The sequence below is a fragment of the Pundamilia nyererei genome, unplaced genomic scaffold (genome assembly GCF_000239375.1).
Source record: "Pundamilia nyererei isolate P.nyererei 1_Seehausen unplaced genomic scaffold, PunNye1.0 scaffold00038, whole genome shotgun sequence".
NCBI lineage: Eukaryota > Metazoa > Chordata > Actinopteri > Cichliformes > Cichlidae > Pundamilia > Pundamilia nyererei.
The window spans coordinates 395,101-412,890 of NW_005187439.1; the positions used below are offsets into that span (position 1 = coordinate 395,101).

A 17,790-nucleotide genomic window follows, 5' to 3' on the forward strand; every position below is an offset into this window, starting at 1 on the left:
CACACACACACACAACACGAATTATTTTCCGTATAATGAATAGAATTGGGGATACGGACATGTCAAACATCAGCAACAAGTCTGATTTGAATGGATTATTATTTTTTGTGTAGTGCACATGTATAATCATAATCAGCATACTTTATTAATTCCTAGGGAAATTATGTGGGTTACAGTTGCTCCAGTACAGTAACATTAAAAAAAAGACTAGACTATGTAACAATACAATATTTCAAAATATAAGAAATAAGGAATAATACACACCCAATCTGCCATAAAATCCTCATAAAGAAATACATTTTTCTGTCTTTAATTTTTCATAAATCATTAATCAACTGGACTTTCTCTCAAAGACACACATACGTCACATATTCAAAGCCTGGGTATTTCAGTTCATATTTGTTCATATTTCATAGTGAAAGTGAATGAGGCCTTTCTGTCCACGAAGGTGTCGAGAAGGATTACCAGGCACTACACAAAAAAATACGAGTAATGAAATTAAATCAGTTTGACATGCCCAAGACTCTAATCACCACCAATGTCCTATTCCCATACTATTTATTATATGGAATCATAATCAGGTTTAACTGTTACACAGGCATTGAATTAACTCAGTGGCTGTTTCCGACATTCTTTGATCACTGATAAACATGATTGACGTTGTTCACAAACAACAGCTAACATATGAAAATCCATTTTCGGATGGTATGTGCCTCATCTTGTTTTCATAGAATTAAAATCACATCAGTCATGTTCTTATTTTCCTCCTCTAGCTGTCTGGTACTAGGGCTGGGCGATATGGCCTAAAATCCATATCGCGGTATAATTTGAAGCACGTGCGGTAACGATATATATCGCGATATATACGTTATACATTTTCTTCTGTATTTTCCACACTATAAGGACTTAAAATCCTTTAATTTTCTCAAAAATCGAGAGTGTTCCTTATGTATGAATTCTGGTTGTGCTTACTGACTGACCTGGAACGGATTTCGGCTGCAGAAATCTGTTAAAAAATGTTTTAGTACAACTTTGGTAAGCCGCACTGCTTGATGGATTGTCAGAGCATTACGGCTGCCGTAGTGAGGAGCTCCGCGGAGTAATCTGAGTACAAAACTCCGTCTGCTTCAGGTCCCAAAGTCAAACGAACACTGAGAGTTAAAAACGGTCTGAATTCTTTAATCTTTAATAAAATCATCAGCGTTGCTGTTTTATCGGGTGTAACAATTAAGTTTAACATCCAGGCATCCATGAAAACAGAATTTATTAAATTTAACGGAGTTAACAGTTAGCAGGAAGTTAGCTCGCTAGTTTCCACCTAAACATTTCATACCATGTTCTGACTGAGATTTCTGAAACTAATTCAAACGTACAGCTCTGCTACCACTTCCAACATAAATGAAGACAGGAAACTAAACAGCAGTGGCGTTTGCAGGGTTACTGAAGTTGGACTAGCTGGTATATAATCTTGTGCTACGTGATTGCTAGCGACACAGCTATGTTAGCATAACATTAGCACAGTGAAGCTGGAGGATGAACGCCAACTTTTTTTCCCGCTCGATAAAAGTTAACGTGACGGATTCTGGTGGTCAGGATCAAATACAGTCGCATAGCAGGATGCTATACACGGGCCAAACTTCAGTCAGGAGAACAACTGAGATTATTCATCCACAATACGAGGTTAGTTATTAATATACTGCAACAACACGGGAACAGAGCAGCTGCGAGAGAATTCAACATTAATGAATCAATGTTACGGAAGTGGAGGAAGCGCAGGTTTTGGCTTTCCCCATATTTCAAAAGTGCTTCATCTCTTTGCTGTGACTGTCGCCAGCATAATTTGCAGATCATAATGGTTGTAGCCGCTGCGATGCTTTCGACCAAAACAGGCGCAGCTTGATGACATCATCAACATGCGCTATCGCAATAGAGCGGTATAGTCAAAATCTCTATCGTTGGCCAAATTTATATAGTTTCTATCATATATCGTTTATATCGCCCACTCCTATCTGCTACCTTCACAGGTATTCAGTAGATGTCCGGCCCCTCAGAGACATCAGGTGGTATGTCGCATCCTGGCCCTTCTCCTGGGGCGGGTATGTCCCCAGGGCCCATCTTGGGCCCCAGCCCTGGACCAGATCCCTCACCGAGCTCTGTTCACAGCATGATGGGCCCCAGCCCTGGACCCGGAACACCCAATGCACCTCACGGCATGCAGGGCCAGGGACAAAGTGATTACTCTCAGGACAGCATGTACTCTATGCATAAGGTACAGCGTGCAAACAGTACTACAAACTATGTCGTGATGTCATTAGTGCTAAAGGAAACTGTTAAAGTAGATATTTCTATCACTCTGATGGATTCAGTTTTTTAAACCTTTTAGTATGCTCACTAATAAACCGACCAAACTAAAACAAGGAAGGGAGGAAACATTAGGAAGATATGAAATACTTTATTTATCCTTTTATATATCACATAAATATATATTAGCTTAAATGAGGGAATACGACATATCTGTTGTTTGATAAATTGATACAGACATAAATAATAAATGTGAATTTTTGCAGTACTTTTATAATCTTTTTATACTCTTGAGTTCATGCAGTGGAGGGTGGAATAGATTTTTTTGTTATGGTCATTTTTAAAGATTTTGGCAGTTTCGCAGTAGAATTACTGATGTTACTTCTGCTTAGGCAGGCAGTTCATTTTGCTGCTGTAATAATCCCAACTTTGGAACTAATAAAGGCTGTCTTATTTTATCTTATCTTATTAATGTTTATTTTTGATACGATTAGAACCATCAGTGTCCTAAATTCAATCTTAAACTGGTAGGACAGTGTGTTTTTGCAGTTAACTTGTGTAGATCTGAAACATATTTTGTGTTTTCAGCCCATGGAGGGGATGAATGACAAGTCAATGGCAGAGGCAATGCACTTTGGTCACATGAAAGGTGTGGGGATGAGGTCTCTCCACAGTGGCATGGGACCTCCACAGAGTCCTATGGACCAGCACAGCCAAGGTTTGAAACCCAAGTCCTTCAGCTCTCTAAGCAGCCTGGTTTATTAACTTAACCTCATCATCCACTTGTGGTGTTAATGTTTCTCAGACATCTTCTAAATATAAGAGTTAATATTAAACAAGGAGGAAGCAGCAAGGAAATAAACAACCCAGCTGTGTGTTTTCCTCTTTCTAGTGTGTTAATGATTAAATAACCTCTAAGACTCATTGGCTTTTGCTCTGATCCCGAGGTTGTGACCCAATTCTTCAAGGCTTTGATGTGTGAAACCTCCTTTCTGTCCACTTAAGGGTACATGTCTCCCCACCCATCCCCAATGGGAGTCCATGAGCACGCTTCAAGTCCCATGTCAGGAGGCGGAGGTGGACCTACACCACCACATATGCCCCCTGCCCAGTCAGGCCCTATGATGTCAATGGATCCCCAAGGAGGCATGTCCAACATGTCCAACATGGGCCAGCAGGTGAGGGGGTCATCTGCTTTTAGTCCAGTACAGCTGCAGCAGCTCAGAGCTCAGATTCTGGCCTACAAGATTCTGGGTCGTGGGCAGCCGCTACCGGAAAACCTTCAGCTGGCTGTTCAAGGTAAAAGGAGCCTACCCACAATGCAACAGCAGCAGCAGCAACCACAACAACAGCTGCAGCCACAGGCACCAAGTGCCAGTCCTTACAACAGGCCTCCAGGTACGATACAGATTTATGTTGGTACAAATATTTTGTGAGTTTCTTTGTTGTGAAAGTCTTTGAACATTAACAAGTAAAGATAAAGAAGAATTATGATTTTGTTTTTGGTTCTTTGTTGTACCTCAATGTGAGACTGTAGTGTAGAAAGATGCCTCAGTCAAAATATAAACTGATCTAATTACATAGTTTAGTTTTGGGTTTACGTTGCTGTCAATAAATTGAGTAAAAAGCTTGAAATAGTCACTGAGCCCAGATTGAAACATTCATATTGAACCTGTTTTGTCTGACAGAGAACAGAGATTTGTGTGATTAATGGTGTAATGACAGAAAAGAGGCGTGAAATAATTTTCCTTTACAGTTTCAAATTGTAACGGACAAATTGTTGAACTATAAAATCTGTTATTGTGTTGAAAGGTATGCCAATGGCTCCTATGGGGGGTCCCCAGTCGAGTCCCTGCCCAGCCCCGGCCATGCAAGTACTCAATCAAAGCACAGGACCCAAGCCTTGGGCCGATGGTAAGTTTGGCAGGTGTATGTGGTAAACATGGGCTCTGTGGCTGGACCGATAACGCAGGGATCTGCATGTGGCTTCACAGTCAGTCCCACTTTTCCCACTTTTCATTCCGCCCAGTCTAATCCAACATGCAGTGCCCAACAGATTTTTCTGTCAAATGGCTTAAAGCAGAGAGATCCCCAAGCATTTACTAAAACTTCAGTTCAGCAGGTAAAGGTGAAGAGAATAATGGTGCAGTAGTAATATGACAGAAAGTATGACAAGAAGATGAAATATTTAGAATGAATAGTAAAACAGTCATAAATTAAAAACAGATACAGAACAAGAAAATCTCAACTTCCACTGTGGTCGATTTAAAATTGAACAAATAGAAAAATGAATCTGTCAGAAGCTCAGGGAGATCTTTCTGACAGCTAATTGCTCCCAGGTGAGGACACTGTTTCCTCTGTCATGAGCTCTGGCGTTGTGTTGGTCAGTTAACCGTGTATGAGGAACGGAAAAATTGACCTCCTAAAGCCAAAGGGGGAAAAATCCATAAGATGTGTGTAAGTGCCAGGTTGTCTGTAAACACACAGGTGCATTTACTGAATTGAGAAAACCCTGGTTGATGTGCGTGTGTTCATAACTTCCCATGTGATAATTTGGTATTTAGGAATAATTCCCAGTGCAGACATTTTTACAGACGGTATTTTTACCTAACGTATCCAGTTCGTCCCTTTGGGGTCATCACAGTGGATCCATCTCACCCTCTGCACCGTCTTCTCTCACACCAATGATCTGCTCATCCTCTCTAACTACATCTGTAAACTTTCTCTTTGGCCTGAAAACTTTCTTGTGTCTTTATAATTCTTTGTGCAGCGTATTTCCTCTCTCTCCTCTGTAGATGTTCAGACCATGTCCTCTCCAAAGATCCAAGCTGAGCTGTCCCTCTGATGTGCTCATTTCTAAATTACTTCCACCCCCATCTTTGTCTTTTATGTTAGTGTCTCCAAACCATCATAGCAGGCCACTCACATCTTGTAAACCTTCCTTTTCACTCTTGCCGCTGTCCTTCCGTCACCGATCACCCTTGACACTCGTCTCCACCCTGCTTCACTCTTCTCTTCACCTCTATTGTCCACTGTCAGTTGTTTTGAATGGTTGCCCCCAGGTATTTAAGCTCATTAAGCATAAAAAAACTCATGCAGCTTGTTGTGGTTAAAACCAAACTGAAAAAAACGAAACGATACTGACACGTTAAATTTTTAAAAACCTTTTGGTACTGAAGGAATTTGAGATTTTGGTCATGTGGGACTGGACGCAATAACCAGAAGTCTTTGCTCTCCAGGTCAGTGTGCTGAAAATCAAACCATTGCACAGAAGCAGCTCACTCCTGTTGCTAGCGGTCGCCCCTCTCCTGCACCACCTCAGGCCTCTGCTGTGCCAGCTGGGCCCATGCCGGGCAGTTCGGGGACCCCTCAGCCTCCTGGGCAGCAGGGGTCCGTAATGCTCCCGATACAGCACAAGCAGAACCGCATCACGCCTATCCAGAAGCCCCAGGGCTTGGACCCAGTGGGAATCCTGCAGGAGAGAGAATACAGGTAGACACATTCACGTATTCATCAGTGGTCTCACAATAGTGCAAAAACTTCACATCTACACAACTCAACACAATAAAGAATGAAACTGCCTGCATGAAATCAGTGGTAAAGGAAAGTTTGAAGATGAATTTATGTGTCGAGGTCAAACTGCTGCACATGACAAACTGCATTGCTCTGCATATGTGACATTACATGTTTTCCACTTGAAACGAGTTTAAGTCACATATCCAAACATTGACTGTGACACGAAGACTTTGCGAGCAGAGTCTGCGAGCGTTTGACAAGGGTTAAGGTTACAAGCTTTACCCGTATGAATATGATAACGTGAGAAACACTTTGTGGTGGAGCCCCTATGGCCTTTCTTAGAGGTGCCTCGCGTGCTCAATCACAACTCACTGTTATCCCCGCAGGCTGCGTATTTTTCTAAAAACAAAGATTGCCGAAGGAGACGTCGGGAAGCCTCCACAGACCTTAATCTTGTTTTGGCCCTAAGGCTTGTTTTTCTCTCCATAAATTTGATGTTGTTTTGATGATCTCTTCTTCATGTTGTCTTGACCGAGCTGCATTGGTTTAGACATGATTAGAGAGAGACTTGTCCTCAGTCCACCTTGTTTGTCCAGTGAATACATTGTGAAATACTGTGCCTCTCACAGTGTTGTGGAACAGCACTGCATTATTGTCAGTGTTATGTAGTAATAAATATACTCCTGAGGCTGTTGAATAATCAAAACAACTTTAGATCTTATTGATTTAATGCAGTTTCCCCTCAGAAAGCTACCTGATGATACTACTAAATAAGTAAAGCTCACAGTGTAGCTGCACCATGGATGTGTGAAGAGGACCAGAACTCGTACTGCGGGCAACAGACCACCCAGAGATATAGGGGAAAAAACTTTCAGTAAGACTACACAAAACCTGCAGGTTTTATGGTTTAGTTGGACCCAGAGTGTCATCATCTGTGTTAACATGCACCAAAGAAGCACTTGGAAACTAGACTTTAAGCCTGAAAGATACTTATTCAGCAAACACTCAGTATGCACCTGAGGCAATGAGACCATGTGTTGATGGAGGCTCTAATGAAGGTAACTGCAAAACAAAGCATACGTCAAAAAAGTAAGTGCCATGCTAGATTCAGATGTTGAAGATTGCTGTGAAAAGTGCAATATGCATCCAAATCCCATCTAAATAGTGTGATAACATGAATCACATTCTATGGCCTTAACAGCTGACAGGTCTCATGGCAAATGGATATAATATTAATGGATATATCACCATCGTCCAAATTTCCAGTGATGTAAATACCTGACAGCATGTGGTGGCCAAATGCCTCAATAAAACACTGTATGTGTGTCCAGTGTCCTGCAGTTTAACCAAATGTCTCCGTAATGTCTCTCAGACTGCAGGCTCGGATTGCGCATCGAATCCAGGAACTGGAAAGTCTGCCAGGCTCGCTGCCTCCGGACCTCAGGACTAAAGCCACAGTGGAGCTCAAGGCTCTGCGTCTGCTCAACTTCCAGCGTCAGGTACGCGGCAGCTGCAGCGTTTCATGTTTCACGTGACTGCATCAATGTAAATGCATAACTGCAGCAGCTCGTAGTCGAATGGAAAGAGCTCACTTTTGTTATCACTGGAAGTTCATCGGATCACCCGCCGTGTGAGTGTGTGCGGCGCTTTTATCGATAAATCCACACTGGGCTGGTTTGCTGCTCAGGTATTCTTAGAACGGAGATGCCATTTCCACTGATTTATGTTAAAGGTACATGTACATACAAAGTTTGGACTTCTTGCTCTCAGTCAACAAAATACATTCATCCACCTAAAAATATGATTATTAATTTGTTTTCTTTAGGCCGGCTTTTATTGTTGTTTTGGTTTATCGACACTTTCAGAATTCTTAATTTCTCTTATGCAGTCGTGCTTTCCCATATGGAAAAGATGTATATAAATCTATAAATATATAAACACATATAAGATCCCTTGAAAAATTATATAATGAAACTTGTATGTTTTGGATACTAAAACAATATATGAAAGTAATGAGAAAGTGGCCACTTTCATGAGTAAATCATAGAAGTTTTTACTATTTCTTTTCCATATGGGTTGTAATGAAGTGGACCAACCCTGTTTTTAAAGGAAGCTCATTCAATCATGCAAACGTTTAATTAGCAGTCAAATTGTTCATTTTAAGCCCTTTGATAAAACAATAGTGCCTCAAGCTGCAGCTTAGCACTATTTTCAACTCATACTCAATTTGTACTTTAGAGATACAGGTGAGATTAGATCACTTTAGAGTTTGATAACCCGTTGATGAATATCCCAGCTGAGGCAGGACGTCGTGGCCTGTATGAGACGAGACACGACCCTGGAGACGGCCCTCAACTCGAAGGCTTACCGGCGCAGCAAGCGGCAGACGCTGAGGGAGGCACGCATGACCGAGAAGCTGGAGAAGCAGCAGAAGCTCGAGCAGGAAAAGAAGCGCAGGCAGAAACATCAGGTGAGCCACACCAGAGTCCATGTAACAACCCACAGCACTTATTATATCATTCATCTTATTGTTGTTCTTGTAAAAACTGCAGTGCCATGGAAATCATTAAAAGTAGTGGTGCAACCGATCAAAAATCTCACGGTTCGGATCGGATCAATTTTCAGATCAGCAAAAAAAGAAAAAAGACAAAAATTGAACATTTACTTGAAGTATTTTTTGCCTGTTAAAAACATTAATCTCTAATAGTAATATTAAAAAATAAATTATGGTTCAATATAGGGCAGTATAGGTCTTTGTATCTACCACTCAATTCAATTTTATTTATAAAGCACCAAATCACAACAACAGTCGCCTCAAGGCGCTTTATATTGTAAGGTAGACCCTACAATAACACATACATCTCATTACATCGCACTCCGCTGTGATATAACGAGCGGTCACGGTCACGTAGCTTTCCGTTGACCTGCAGCTCCACCCATTTGTAGCAGTTAGAGCAACAGAAGATGCCTGGGACAGTTCAGCCATAACTTTAATCTTTTCCTGCTCATACATGCCTGGAACGATCTTGTCACTAAAGTGGACGCGCAACAGGATATCATAGCGTGGCTCAAGCACGTTCATCGTAGTTTAAACCCTTGTTTTGCACAACAGAATACGGCGTCCCCTCTGCAGCTAAACACCCCAGTAGCTTCTGTAATAGCTTTAGCCGGTCAGACTGGGCAGCAAAGGGCTGCTTAAATACCTCAAACTCCTCTGCTCCTCCACTTGGACCGCTAGCGCTGACCATAACTATCGCTTGACAGACTGACCACACGCACCATACACATACTTTTTTTCCTTCTTTTTCGGATCACGTGCGTGCCGAACCGTGGAGTGGGATCGGTTCGGATTACGGATCAACCGTGATCCGCTGCACCACTAATAAAAAGTATTCATGACAATTTTTGGTTAAAAAAACAAAACGCTACCGTCTCATTTCCTGCAGTCAAAACAAATGCAACAAAAGCAATCAGAACACTGTCAACAGTGCGACAGCATCCAGCAGGTCCTCTGTGTGAAAGCCGGTGACAGGCTGACAGGAAGGAAAACTCATGTGGCGTCAGGGTTGTGTCTGCAGTGACGGGAACAGAAACAAAAACTTGTGACTTGTTTTTCAGGAATATCTCAACAGCATCCTTCAACATGCCAAGGACTTCAAAGAGTATCACCGCTCTGTGTCCGGTAAGATGCAGAAGCTCACCAGAGCCATCGCCACCTGGCACACCAACACGGAGCGTGAGCAGAAGAAGGAGACGGAGAGAATCGAGAAGGAGAGGATGAGGAGACTCATGGTGAGGAGCGGCAAACCAAGATGAATCTTTTTGGAAGTCATGTGTTTTCATAAATGCTCAAACTAAAAGTTACGGATATACATGCTGATTATTCATTATACTGGCTACAAGCATATCACAGCTTACAGTAAACATGTTTGCTGCCAGCAAATAAAGGATCTGGGCCTTCCTACAGCCTGCTGAGCTTGGACCAGGCTGCTGGTGCTGTTCTTATGATGCCAGTTGTTGTCGCTGAGCTCAGTGTTGGCTTGACACACTTAGACATCTGTCTAAATGTTGCTCTCTGCATCTGTATAAGAAATGCCCCCAAATGCACAAAGCAGACCAAAACTGAACCTTTCAGAATTAGTATTTAATGTGGGTGATGGTCTCAGTGAGAAGCAGGATGTGACTGTCCACTCGTTTTCCGCTGTTCTCATTCTTCTCTGGTGTCTGATTATATTCCGACTCATTAAATCAGAGCTGGAGTTTGTCAGCTAAATAATAGCACACGATACAAACGTCCACAGTGTCGTGCTGCGGCTCTGCGTTCCTGTTTCGCACTTCTCAGCCCCCCACTCGGCTGCCAGCGCTGTTAGTGCTGCTGAGGCCTCATTACACGCATGGCTGAAGAGAAGGGAAACTGTAGAAGTGTCTTATGATACAGACAGAGGAGGACTTTGTGACAGAGACAGTTCACAGATAAGGTCGCTGGTGTGCAAATACATAGTTTAGCCATTTAACTCATTCACTGCCAGCCATTGGCAGTGAATGAGTTAAACCCATTAACTCATTCACTGCAATTGACGGCTATAGACGTCAATGGCAGTGAATGAGTTAAAAGTCTGTCTATTAGTTTTTTAAAAATTATTGTTAGCATGTTTTGTAAAGGATCCATTTGTAATCATAATAATAATTAAAGATCCTAAAGGTTAAACTGGCAACTATATGAGTGCAGTGGAGTTAATTTGTAATTCCGTCCTGTTATTATAATGGATCATTTACACTTCACCGTTACAGCAGCTCTCGTCTTTAATTTGATGTCACTTTGGCTCATCCAGGCAGAAGACGAGGAAGGGTACCGAAAACTAATCGATCAAAAGAAAGACAAGCGTCTGGCCTACTTGCTGCAGCAGACGGATGAATATGTGGCCAACCTCACCACCCTGGTGTATGAACACAAAGCTGCTCAAGCTGCCAAGGAGAAGAAGAGGAGACGGAAGAGAAAGAAGGTAGGAGGACGAAGGTCAAGTGTGTGCTCTGTGCAGCACTCAGCTTCAAGCAAACATAAACACAATAAAGTGGCTGCTGCTGTTTATCCTTATGTGTAGGATATGTGGCCTGCTCTAGGATCAGCAGTGTCATATTCAGTTCAGGGCAGTTTGTTTGCTCTTCTCTCAGTGTTCTCAAATGCTCCTGAGTAAATGACTTCACTACAACTACACTCACTGGCCACTTTGTTAAGTGCACCAGTTCAACGGTGCATTAATGCTCATGTTGCAGCGACTCGGTGTGTGCGGCCACGTAGGCCAAGACAACCTGCTGACGTTCAAACCGAGAATTAGCTCAGGGTCGAGGACAAACGGGGATTTAAGTGCCGTTGAATGTGGCGTGGTGGTTGGTATTTCTGAAATGGTCTGGAAAAGAGAAAATATCCGGTGAGCAGCAGTTCTCTGGGTGAATGCCTTGTCGATGTCAGAGGTGAATGGCCTGACTGCTTCAGGCTGATAGGACAGAAACAGTAAGACAAGTAGCCACTCACTGCATACAAGGCATGCAGAAGAGCATCTCTGTGTGGGCGACAAACCTCCAAAGCAGCACAAGACCACTGGTGTAAGCTAAGAACAGGAAGCTGAGGCTCACAGGGTCGACAACAACAGGCTGGATAAATGTTACCTGGCCCGATGATTTTTGATTTCTGCTCTGATATTCAGACTGTAGGGTCAGAATTTGGAGTAAACACATCCTGCTGTGTATCAGCGAGTCAGGCTCCAAGTACCAACAGGATATTGTTTAACAAAAACACCCCAGCTATTGTGGCTGACCACGTCCATCCCTTTGTGATAACGGTGTACCCGTCTTCTGAATCTGCTTCCAGCAGGATAACATGTCACAGAGCTGCCTTACAGTAGTTTCTTGAACATGAAGAGTTCACTTTATTTAGTGGTTCTTCACAGTAACCAGCGTCACGGATGTGCAGCAGCTCTGTGATGCTGTCGCACACAGTATGGACCAAACTCTGTGAGGACTGTTTCCAGCTCCTTGTTGAATTAAGCAGTTCAGAGGGTAAAAAGGACCCATCCTGGTCCTAGCAATGTGTACCTAATAAAGTGTCATGTGAGTGTACAACAGGAACACAAAGAGCACCTCAGATTTCTCATTCCCTCTAACCTATTATTATTATTATCAGTGTTTTTCCAGCTTTGATATGAGTCAGTGTTTTGAAGAAAATGCCATCTGATTGGTTGATGTGTTATTTATGTAGAAGGTGGATGGCGATGGTGAAGGCACTAGCGCAATTGGACCCGATGGAGAGGTGAGTGACTGTTCATGTTAAATGTAAAAAGTGTTTTGTAATTTGATCTGCAGCTAACTTTGAGTTTACTGAACGCTACCTCATCGTTAGCACGATTCCCACTCTGCAGCTTACCTGCTCAGGACTGCAGACAGAGTCGGTGCTGAGATGTGACAGCAGTGGACATTTTTTGTGGAGACTAAAAGTGGCAATAAAATCACACGAGTCCTGCACTTATGTTCAACAGGTGGACACAAACATGAATGAGTGACAGTCGTACTGATGGATGTGTAAATAATCAGCTGTCAAAAATCAGGCACTTCTGTTTCAAAGACTTTTTCAGGGTTCACGTCCCCCCGATGTCGACAGATGTTCGCTCTTTGTCCTCTGAATGCGTTTAACTTTCAAAATTAGTAACGCTGATAATTATTCCTCTCGTGCATTTGCTGAGTCTTTTATTGTGACTGCTACAAAATCCAACCTACTCTGACAGAAAAAAGAACCAAATAAGGAGGCGAACAAACAAACAGTAATTACCCATTGAGAGGCAGACTGCACCCTGGGCGATTGTGCAACAGAGGCATGTTGTAAACAGTCCTCCGAAAGCAAAAAGACGTCTGTGCTGTTTGTTTGTTTGCAGTCGTAACTTTCCACACTTTTTAATCATGTTCCTCTGTGTGCTCCAGAAGCTCAGGCTGAACTTTGATGGCAGGTTTGGTGAAGCTCTCATTGATGTTGTTTACCTCTAAAGGCAACTTTGGAGGTCTGAAAGTTTGGTTCATGTTGGGATTTATTAGTCTCATTTTTTCCAGTGAAAATAATTTATAAAATAATAAACAAAAGCTTTTGAATTGTCTGTAGAATTTTATGTTTTATAGCTCTTGTTTAATTGGGGTTATGGAACTAATGAAAAGTGTTTTACGTTCATGATATGCAGTCATAAAAGCAGCAGAAGCTCAGGTTACATCAGCGGTGGCTGATGAAAGTGAAGCTTTGTGGTTTATGGTTCTCGTTTCTAAATGGATTTGAAGATCTATATCATACTTTGATCAATATCAAAGTCCGCCGCTCATCTTAAAAACTTAACAGCTCATATCTTTTCCAAAAAAAGTTAAAAGACTAAAGTTTGAAGATGAGTTCAGATTTGTTTATGCATGCTGCTTCTTGTGTTTCCTCTGTCCTGTAGCCCATGGATGAAAGCAGCCAGATGAGTGAGCTGCCTGTCAAAGTGATTCAGACTGAGACCGGGAAAGTTTTGCAGGGAACCGAGGCCCCAAAATCCAGCCAGCTGGAGGCTTGGCTCGAGATGAACCCCGGGTGAGTTGCACAGCACTGTTGTCGGCTTCTGATCTCTTTGAAACGAAACCGTTGGACACTCCAAGATTCTGCTGGTGGCAGTCTTTCGGCCACGGTGGCTCGTAATGCTCACACAGACTGCATTTTGTAACGCCAAGAACAAAACTTACCAAAATCAATTCCAAGAAAATTCTTTCAAGTCTAGAATTAAGCATTGCTATGCACATCAAGGTTTGTGAACGCGATGACTCGAGAACGAAGCAACATAGGAATTTCAGACAGATGCCAAATCTCAGATAAGCTTGGATCTTAGTGACCTTGGCCTCGAGGTCAGAGGTCGAGTTTCCTGAAAACCTGGCGTGTCTAATAACTTGAGAAGGAAGTCACCTCGGATTTTGACGTTGATACCAGTCTTGGCATCTTCGATAGAATTCATGCATTTTTATGTAGCTGGTTTCTCAGTGGAGCAATATGTAGCTGTTCCACCTGACACTGTGTCCATGAAAACACATCAAACTACACTCGCTGTGTTCCCTCACAGGTCACAGCACACAGAGTCCACGGCTGTATCCCAATTCAGGGTCTGCAGCCTTAACGGTCCACAGGGGCCGCGCACTCAAAGACCGCTAAGGCCGGAAGTGCGAGGCTTGTGAGATGGGACGGTCTAGCCTCCGTCGCGCTGCCCAGGTTGCCTAGCAACCATGATACTAACAGCTGGAAACGTGTCATACAGCTGTGTTTGACAGAAATGAAGGGGAACATATTTTGTTCATTTGTTTGTTTGTTTCTACACGAGCTTTGATCATTCTCTGTGAGATTAAGCTCAGCTATTGATCGGTGTATATTTTAAAGTAAAGGCTTTAAAGCCAAGTTAGTACAAACGTCACTAAAGTCACATAACTTTGCCGACATGTGGCCAACAGTAATGTTTAATGTTCTTCGTTATTAAACATTTGCACATAAATAAGTGACATCATATTCAATACTTACTTAAAGTGTACTCTTCGGCCGCCCCTCATTCGCCGTTTCTTTTTCTGCAAAATTATCCACACCCATCGCTGCGCTATGCATTCTGGGATATGTTGGGCCACGAAGTCTACACCGCCACAGCCTTAAAATTCAGGGAAATGAAGGACGCATTTGAGGACCGCATTTCGAGCAGCCTTCGAATTGGGACAGCCTTCGGCGCGTCGCTGTGACGTAATCGGCCTTGAAATGCGGCCTTTAAGGCTGCAGACCCTGGATTGGGATACAGCCCCTGTTATCACTAAAGCACCCGCCGTTTTCTCCGTAGCACCTCCAGGATTGCAGGTGTCGCTCTGTGCAGCAGAACCGTGAGCACGATCAGGTGGAAAAGATTCGTCATTGCCAAGAACACCAAGAGAAGAAAATCCAGTTTGACTTTACACGACTTTAAAACAAAAAGCAGCAGTTTCATCTTCAGTGAAATTATACTGAGCCAGAAAAATCGTAAAATAAAAAAACACAAAAGAGCACGAGCTGCTGCAACAGGCAGACAGTTTACCAAGGCAGAAAAATGACTGAATTAATAACATTAGCTAAAATGTTTTAGATTTTTAAATAATATTTAATAAAACTAGGAAACGTTGAAATTCTCCTTCCACACTCTGATGATATTGATAGTCTGAATATCAATATCCCCGAATCAGCACATCTCCTTCATAGTTAAACATGTTTATAGTGTGAATCTTTTACTCGCTCTGTTTATTTATTTATAAACTCTCTTCACTATCTGGAGAGTTGTTGCTTGTTAGATAAATTCTGCTGAAGCTCGTCATTATGTTTCTGTGACGGGCACAGATGTTTTAATGAGGCTTTGTTTTTCTGTTGCTTCTTTTGAAACAGGTATGAAGTGGCCCCGCGGTCAGACAGCGAGGAGAGCGGCTCAGAGTTTGAAGAGGAGGTAGAGGATTTTCTCATTAATAAACTTTATATTGCACAAGATCCACCAGGGGGCGCTGTACACTTTATTATCCACATCAAAGTTGCTTCTTTGTTCCACCTGTGCTGCTGTTATTTTATTAAGCACGCTCACAGTCATGTGTTATCAACTTTACCTTATAAGGAGGAAGATGAGGCATCCAAAGGAGAGACAGAGGAGAAGAAGATAATCGATCCCAACGGAGATGGAGCCACTGAGGGTGCTGCCAAGAACATCATCGAGTATTGTATTTCCTTCTGTTATCTCCCATTTACTCGGCATGTGTTGCATCGGCTAGAAAGAAGCGTTCAGTTCACATATGCTGGAAGTTGTAGACTGTTTTTTAACAAACCTGATTTTCCCTGCAGGAGCCTCACAAATAAGCAAATAAACAAACCTCTGGCTGTCTTTGTATTGGATGTGGATTTCCAGAGGAGCTCAGACGGTTATTAGTCTGAGCTCCTGGGGTCAGGCCTCAGTTAGGCGCCATTAAATTAAATTTGTAAGCTGGTTCAGTTTGAGTTAGAATACTTTCAAATGCTCTCTGTCTCTGTCTCAAATGATCAAACACACATGCAGGTCAGCCAAGCAGGATGTGGATGATGAGTACAGTGTTCCTACTGGCCAAACCAGCTCCCAGTCTTACTACGGCGTGGCCCACGCTGTCATTGAGAGGGTGGAGAAGCAGTCGTCACTGTTGATCAATGGGATGCTCAAACAGTACCAGGTACACACACACGTATACATGTCTGCTTTTGTAGAAGCTGTCTACTCCTCCCTGTGCCTGAATCCACCAGAGGTCTCTTCCTGTTAACAGGGAGTTCCTTTTTCCACCATTGCCAGGTGCTCCTCGCAGGGCATCAGTGGATTGTTGAGTTTTTCACCCTAATGTTGAATCTTTGAGGGAACTTTTTGGTCCAAGGAATCCAATAACATGACAAGAATTTAATAAATGAGTCAAGCAAGTCTACATTGGTCACATTTGCAAATAGATCGAGGGAACATATAGAAACACTTGTTGTGAAGCTTCTGCTTTTTTCCAGCTTTGTGCCAAACAGTGTGTCAGATGTGTCCTTTATCCTAGGCTGGTCTAAAACGTCGTTCTTGCCTTTAACTGGTTCGACCTCATTTGTAAGCGCTACACTGGAACTTTGGCGTGACTGAGCAGGGCCTCCTAACTGTTCTTGGACAGCTTGTCCTGATTCTGGCGGAACAGTGTGGCCCAGTGCTGCCACCAGTAGACACGTCTAATTTGTCTTGAATGCCCTGTGAGGACTTGAGTTTCAGTTCAGTTCTACCGAGTCTGTGAAAAACATCTAAAGTGTCCAGCTGGAGCAACAGAGTAAGATGTTGAAAGTCTAATGAGATGGCAGAACGCTGCACAGAGATTTGCAGCGTCATGCAAACATATCAACTCTTTCAGCAGCTATTTTATCTTCCATCAACAACTATGTGCAAAACAGACGTAATGTGGATTTCAGGTTAGAGAGCAATCCACCAGGAATGTCTGCTTGCATGTGGTTGAAATTGGAACTTCTTTCCAAATGAAAGTTGAGTCAGACCCTCTTTCAGCAGACCGGCTCCTTTCAAATCAGCGAGAACTGATTTGCAGAGCTAAACTTTGTCTAAATGTATGTCTGCATGTTCACACAGGAAGCCGCTCTCATCTCCCAGCCCGTCTCTAATGTGATGCGGTGCACATCCATGGGGCATTTTTAAGCACGCGTGGGATCCACCCGAGCATTTGATGTGTGATTTGAGAGGCATTAGACAAAGTCATGCAAACACTGAGCTTGCATGGGCAGTCAGCAACTTGATTGCAAACAGAAATCAATATGGCAGCTTGTTTGAGACCAAAACTAGTGCAGCAAAATGTATTTATAACAACATGGTAGCAATGAAGTATGCAGGTGCTGAATATGTTTTCATTTTAGATGAAAAAGTCCAGTCTGAGTGCTTTCAGTTGTTTCCTGGTTACAATGAATGGGAGCAAACATTGGCTGATCTGCAGAGAAGGAACATTTTAGAGACTGTAAAGTTCTCGTATAAGTTGCAAACATTGGACCACATTGGCATCCGAGCTAATACATTTGAAAAATTCAATTAAAAGCTTTGGACACCCCCTTACATGCTGTAGCTCTCACTGCAACTCAGGAGCACCGCTGCTGTCGGCTTTAAGCAGAGTTTACACGACAGCAGAAGTAACAGACTGTCTGCATACAAACAGCTTTAGCTTTAATTGGATCTTCATTCTCCAACTTTGTGCTAGTCTAAAACAAAGGGTCAGTGGATGACAGTGTGTTTAACACGTAGTTTGATAAATGACTTCATTTGGCTTTTTTTCTTTCTTTTTTTTGGCCTGTCCCGTTTGGCTCTTTTGCATCAGAATTGTTGTCTAAAGGCAAAGAAAGATGCCCAACGGATTTACTTTACCAAACTGACCATCCCA

At 42.7% G+C, this 17,790-nt stretch overlaps 1 protein-coding gene across 1 annotated transcript in view; it reads left to right on the forward strand.

Moving 5' to 3' along the window:
- The window catches only part of smarca2 (SWI/SNF related BAF chromatin remodeling complex subunit ATPase 2), a 53,953-nt gene that overhangs the window by 1,114 nt on the left and 35,049 nt on the right, over window positions 1-17,790 (forward strand). The window contains exons 2-15 of the mRNA XM_005730646.1: window positions 2,025-2,269; window positions 2,890-3,019; window positions 3,307-3,699; window positions 4,114-4,215; window positions 5,541-5,793; window positions 7,190-7,316; window positions 8,114-8,287; window positions 9,436-9,609; window positions 10,650-10,820; window positions 12,074-12,124; window positions 13,290-13,420; window positions 15,266-15,323; window positions 15,486-15,583; window positions 15,921-16,068. Coding sequence (XP_005730703.1) covers window positions 2,036-2,269; window positions 2,890-3,019; window positions 3,307-3,699; window positions 4,114-4,215; window positions 5,541-5,793; window positions 7,190-7,316; window positions 8,114-8,287; window positions 9,436-9,609; window positions 10,650-10,820; window positions 12,074-12,124; window positions 13,290-13,420; window positions 15,266-15,323; window positions 15,486-15,583; window positions 15,921-16,068 — 2,244 coding nt within the window. The 5' untranslated portion in view covers window positions 2,025-2,035. The remainder of the gene's footprint in view (window positions 1-2,024; window positions 2,270-2,889; window positions 3,020-3,306; window positions 3,700-4,113; window positions 4,216-5,540; window positions 5,794-7,189; window positions 7,317-8,113; window positions 8,288-9,435; window positions 9,610-10,649; window positions 10,821-12,073; window positions 12,125-13,289; window positions 13,421-15,265; window positions 15,324-15,485; window positions 15,584-15,920; window positions 16,069-17,790) is intronic.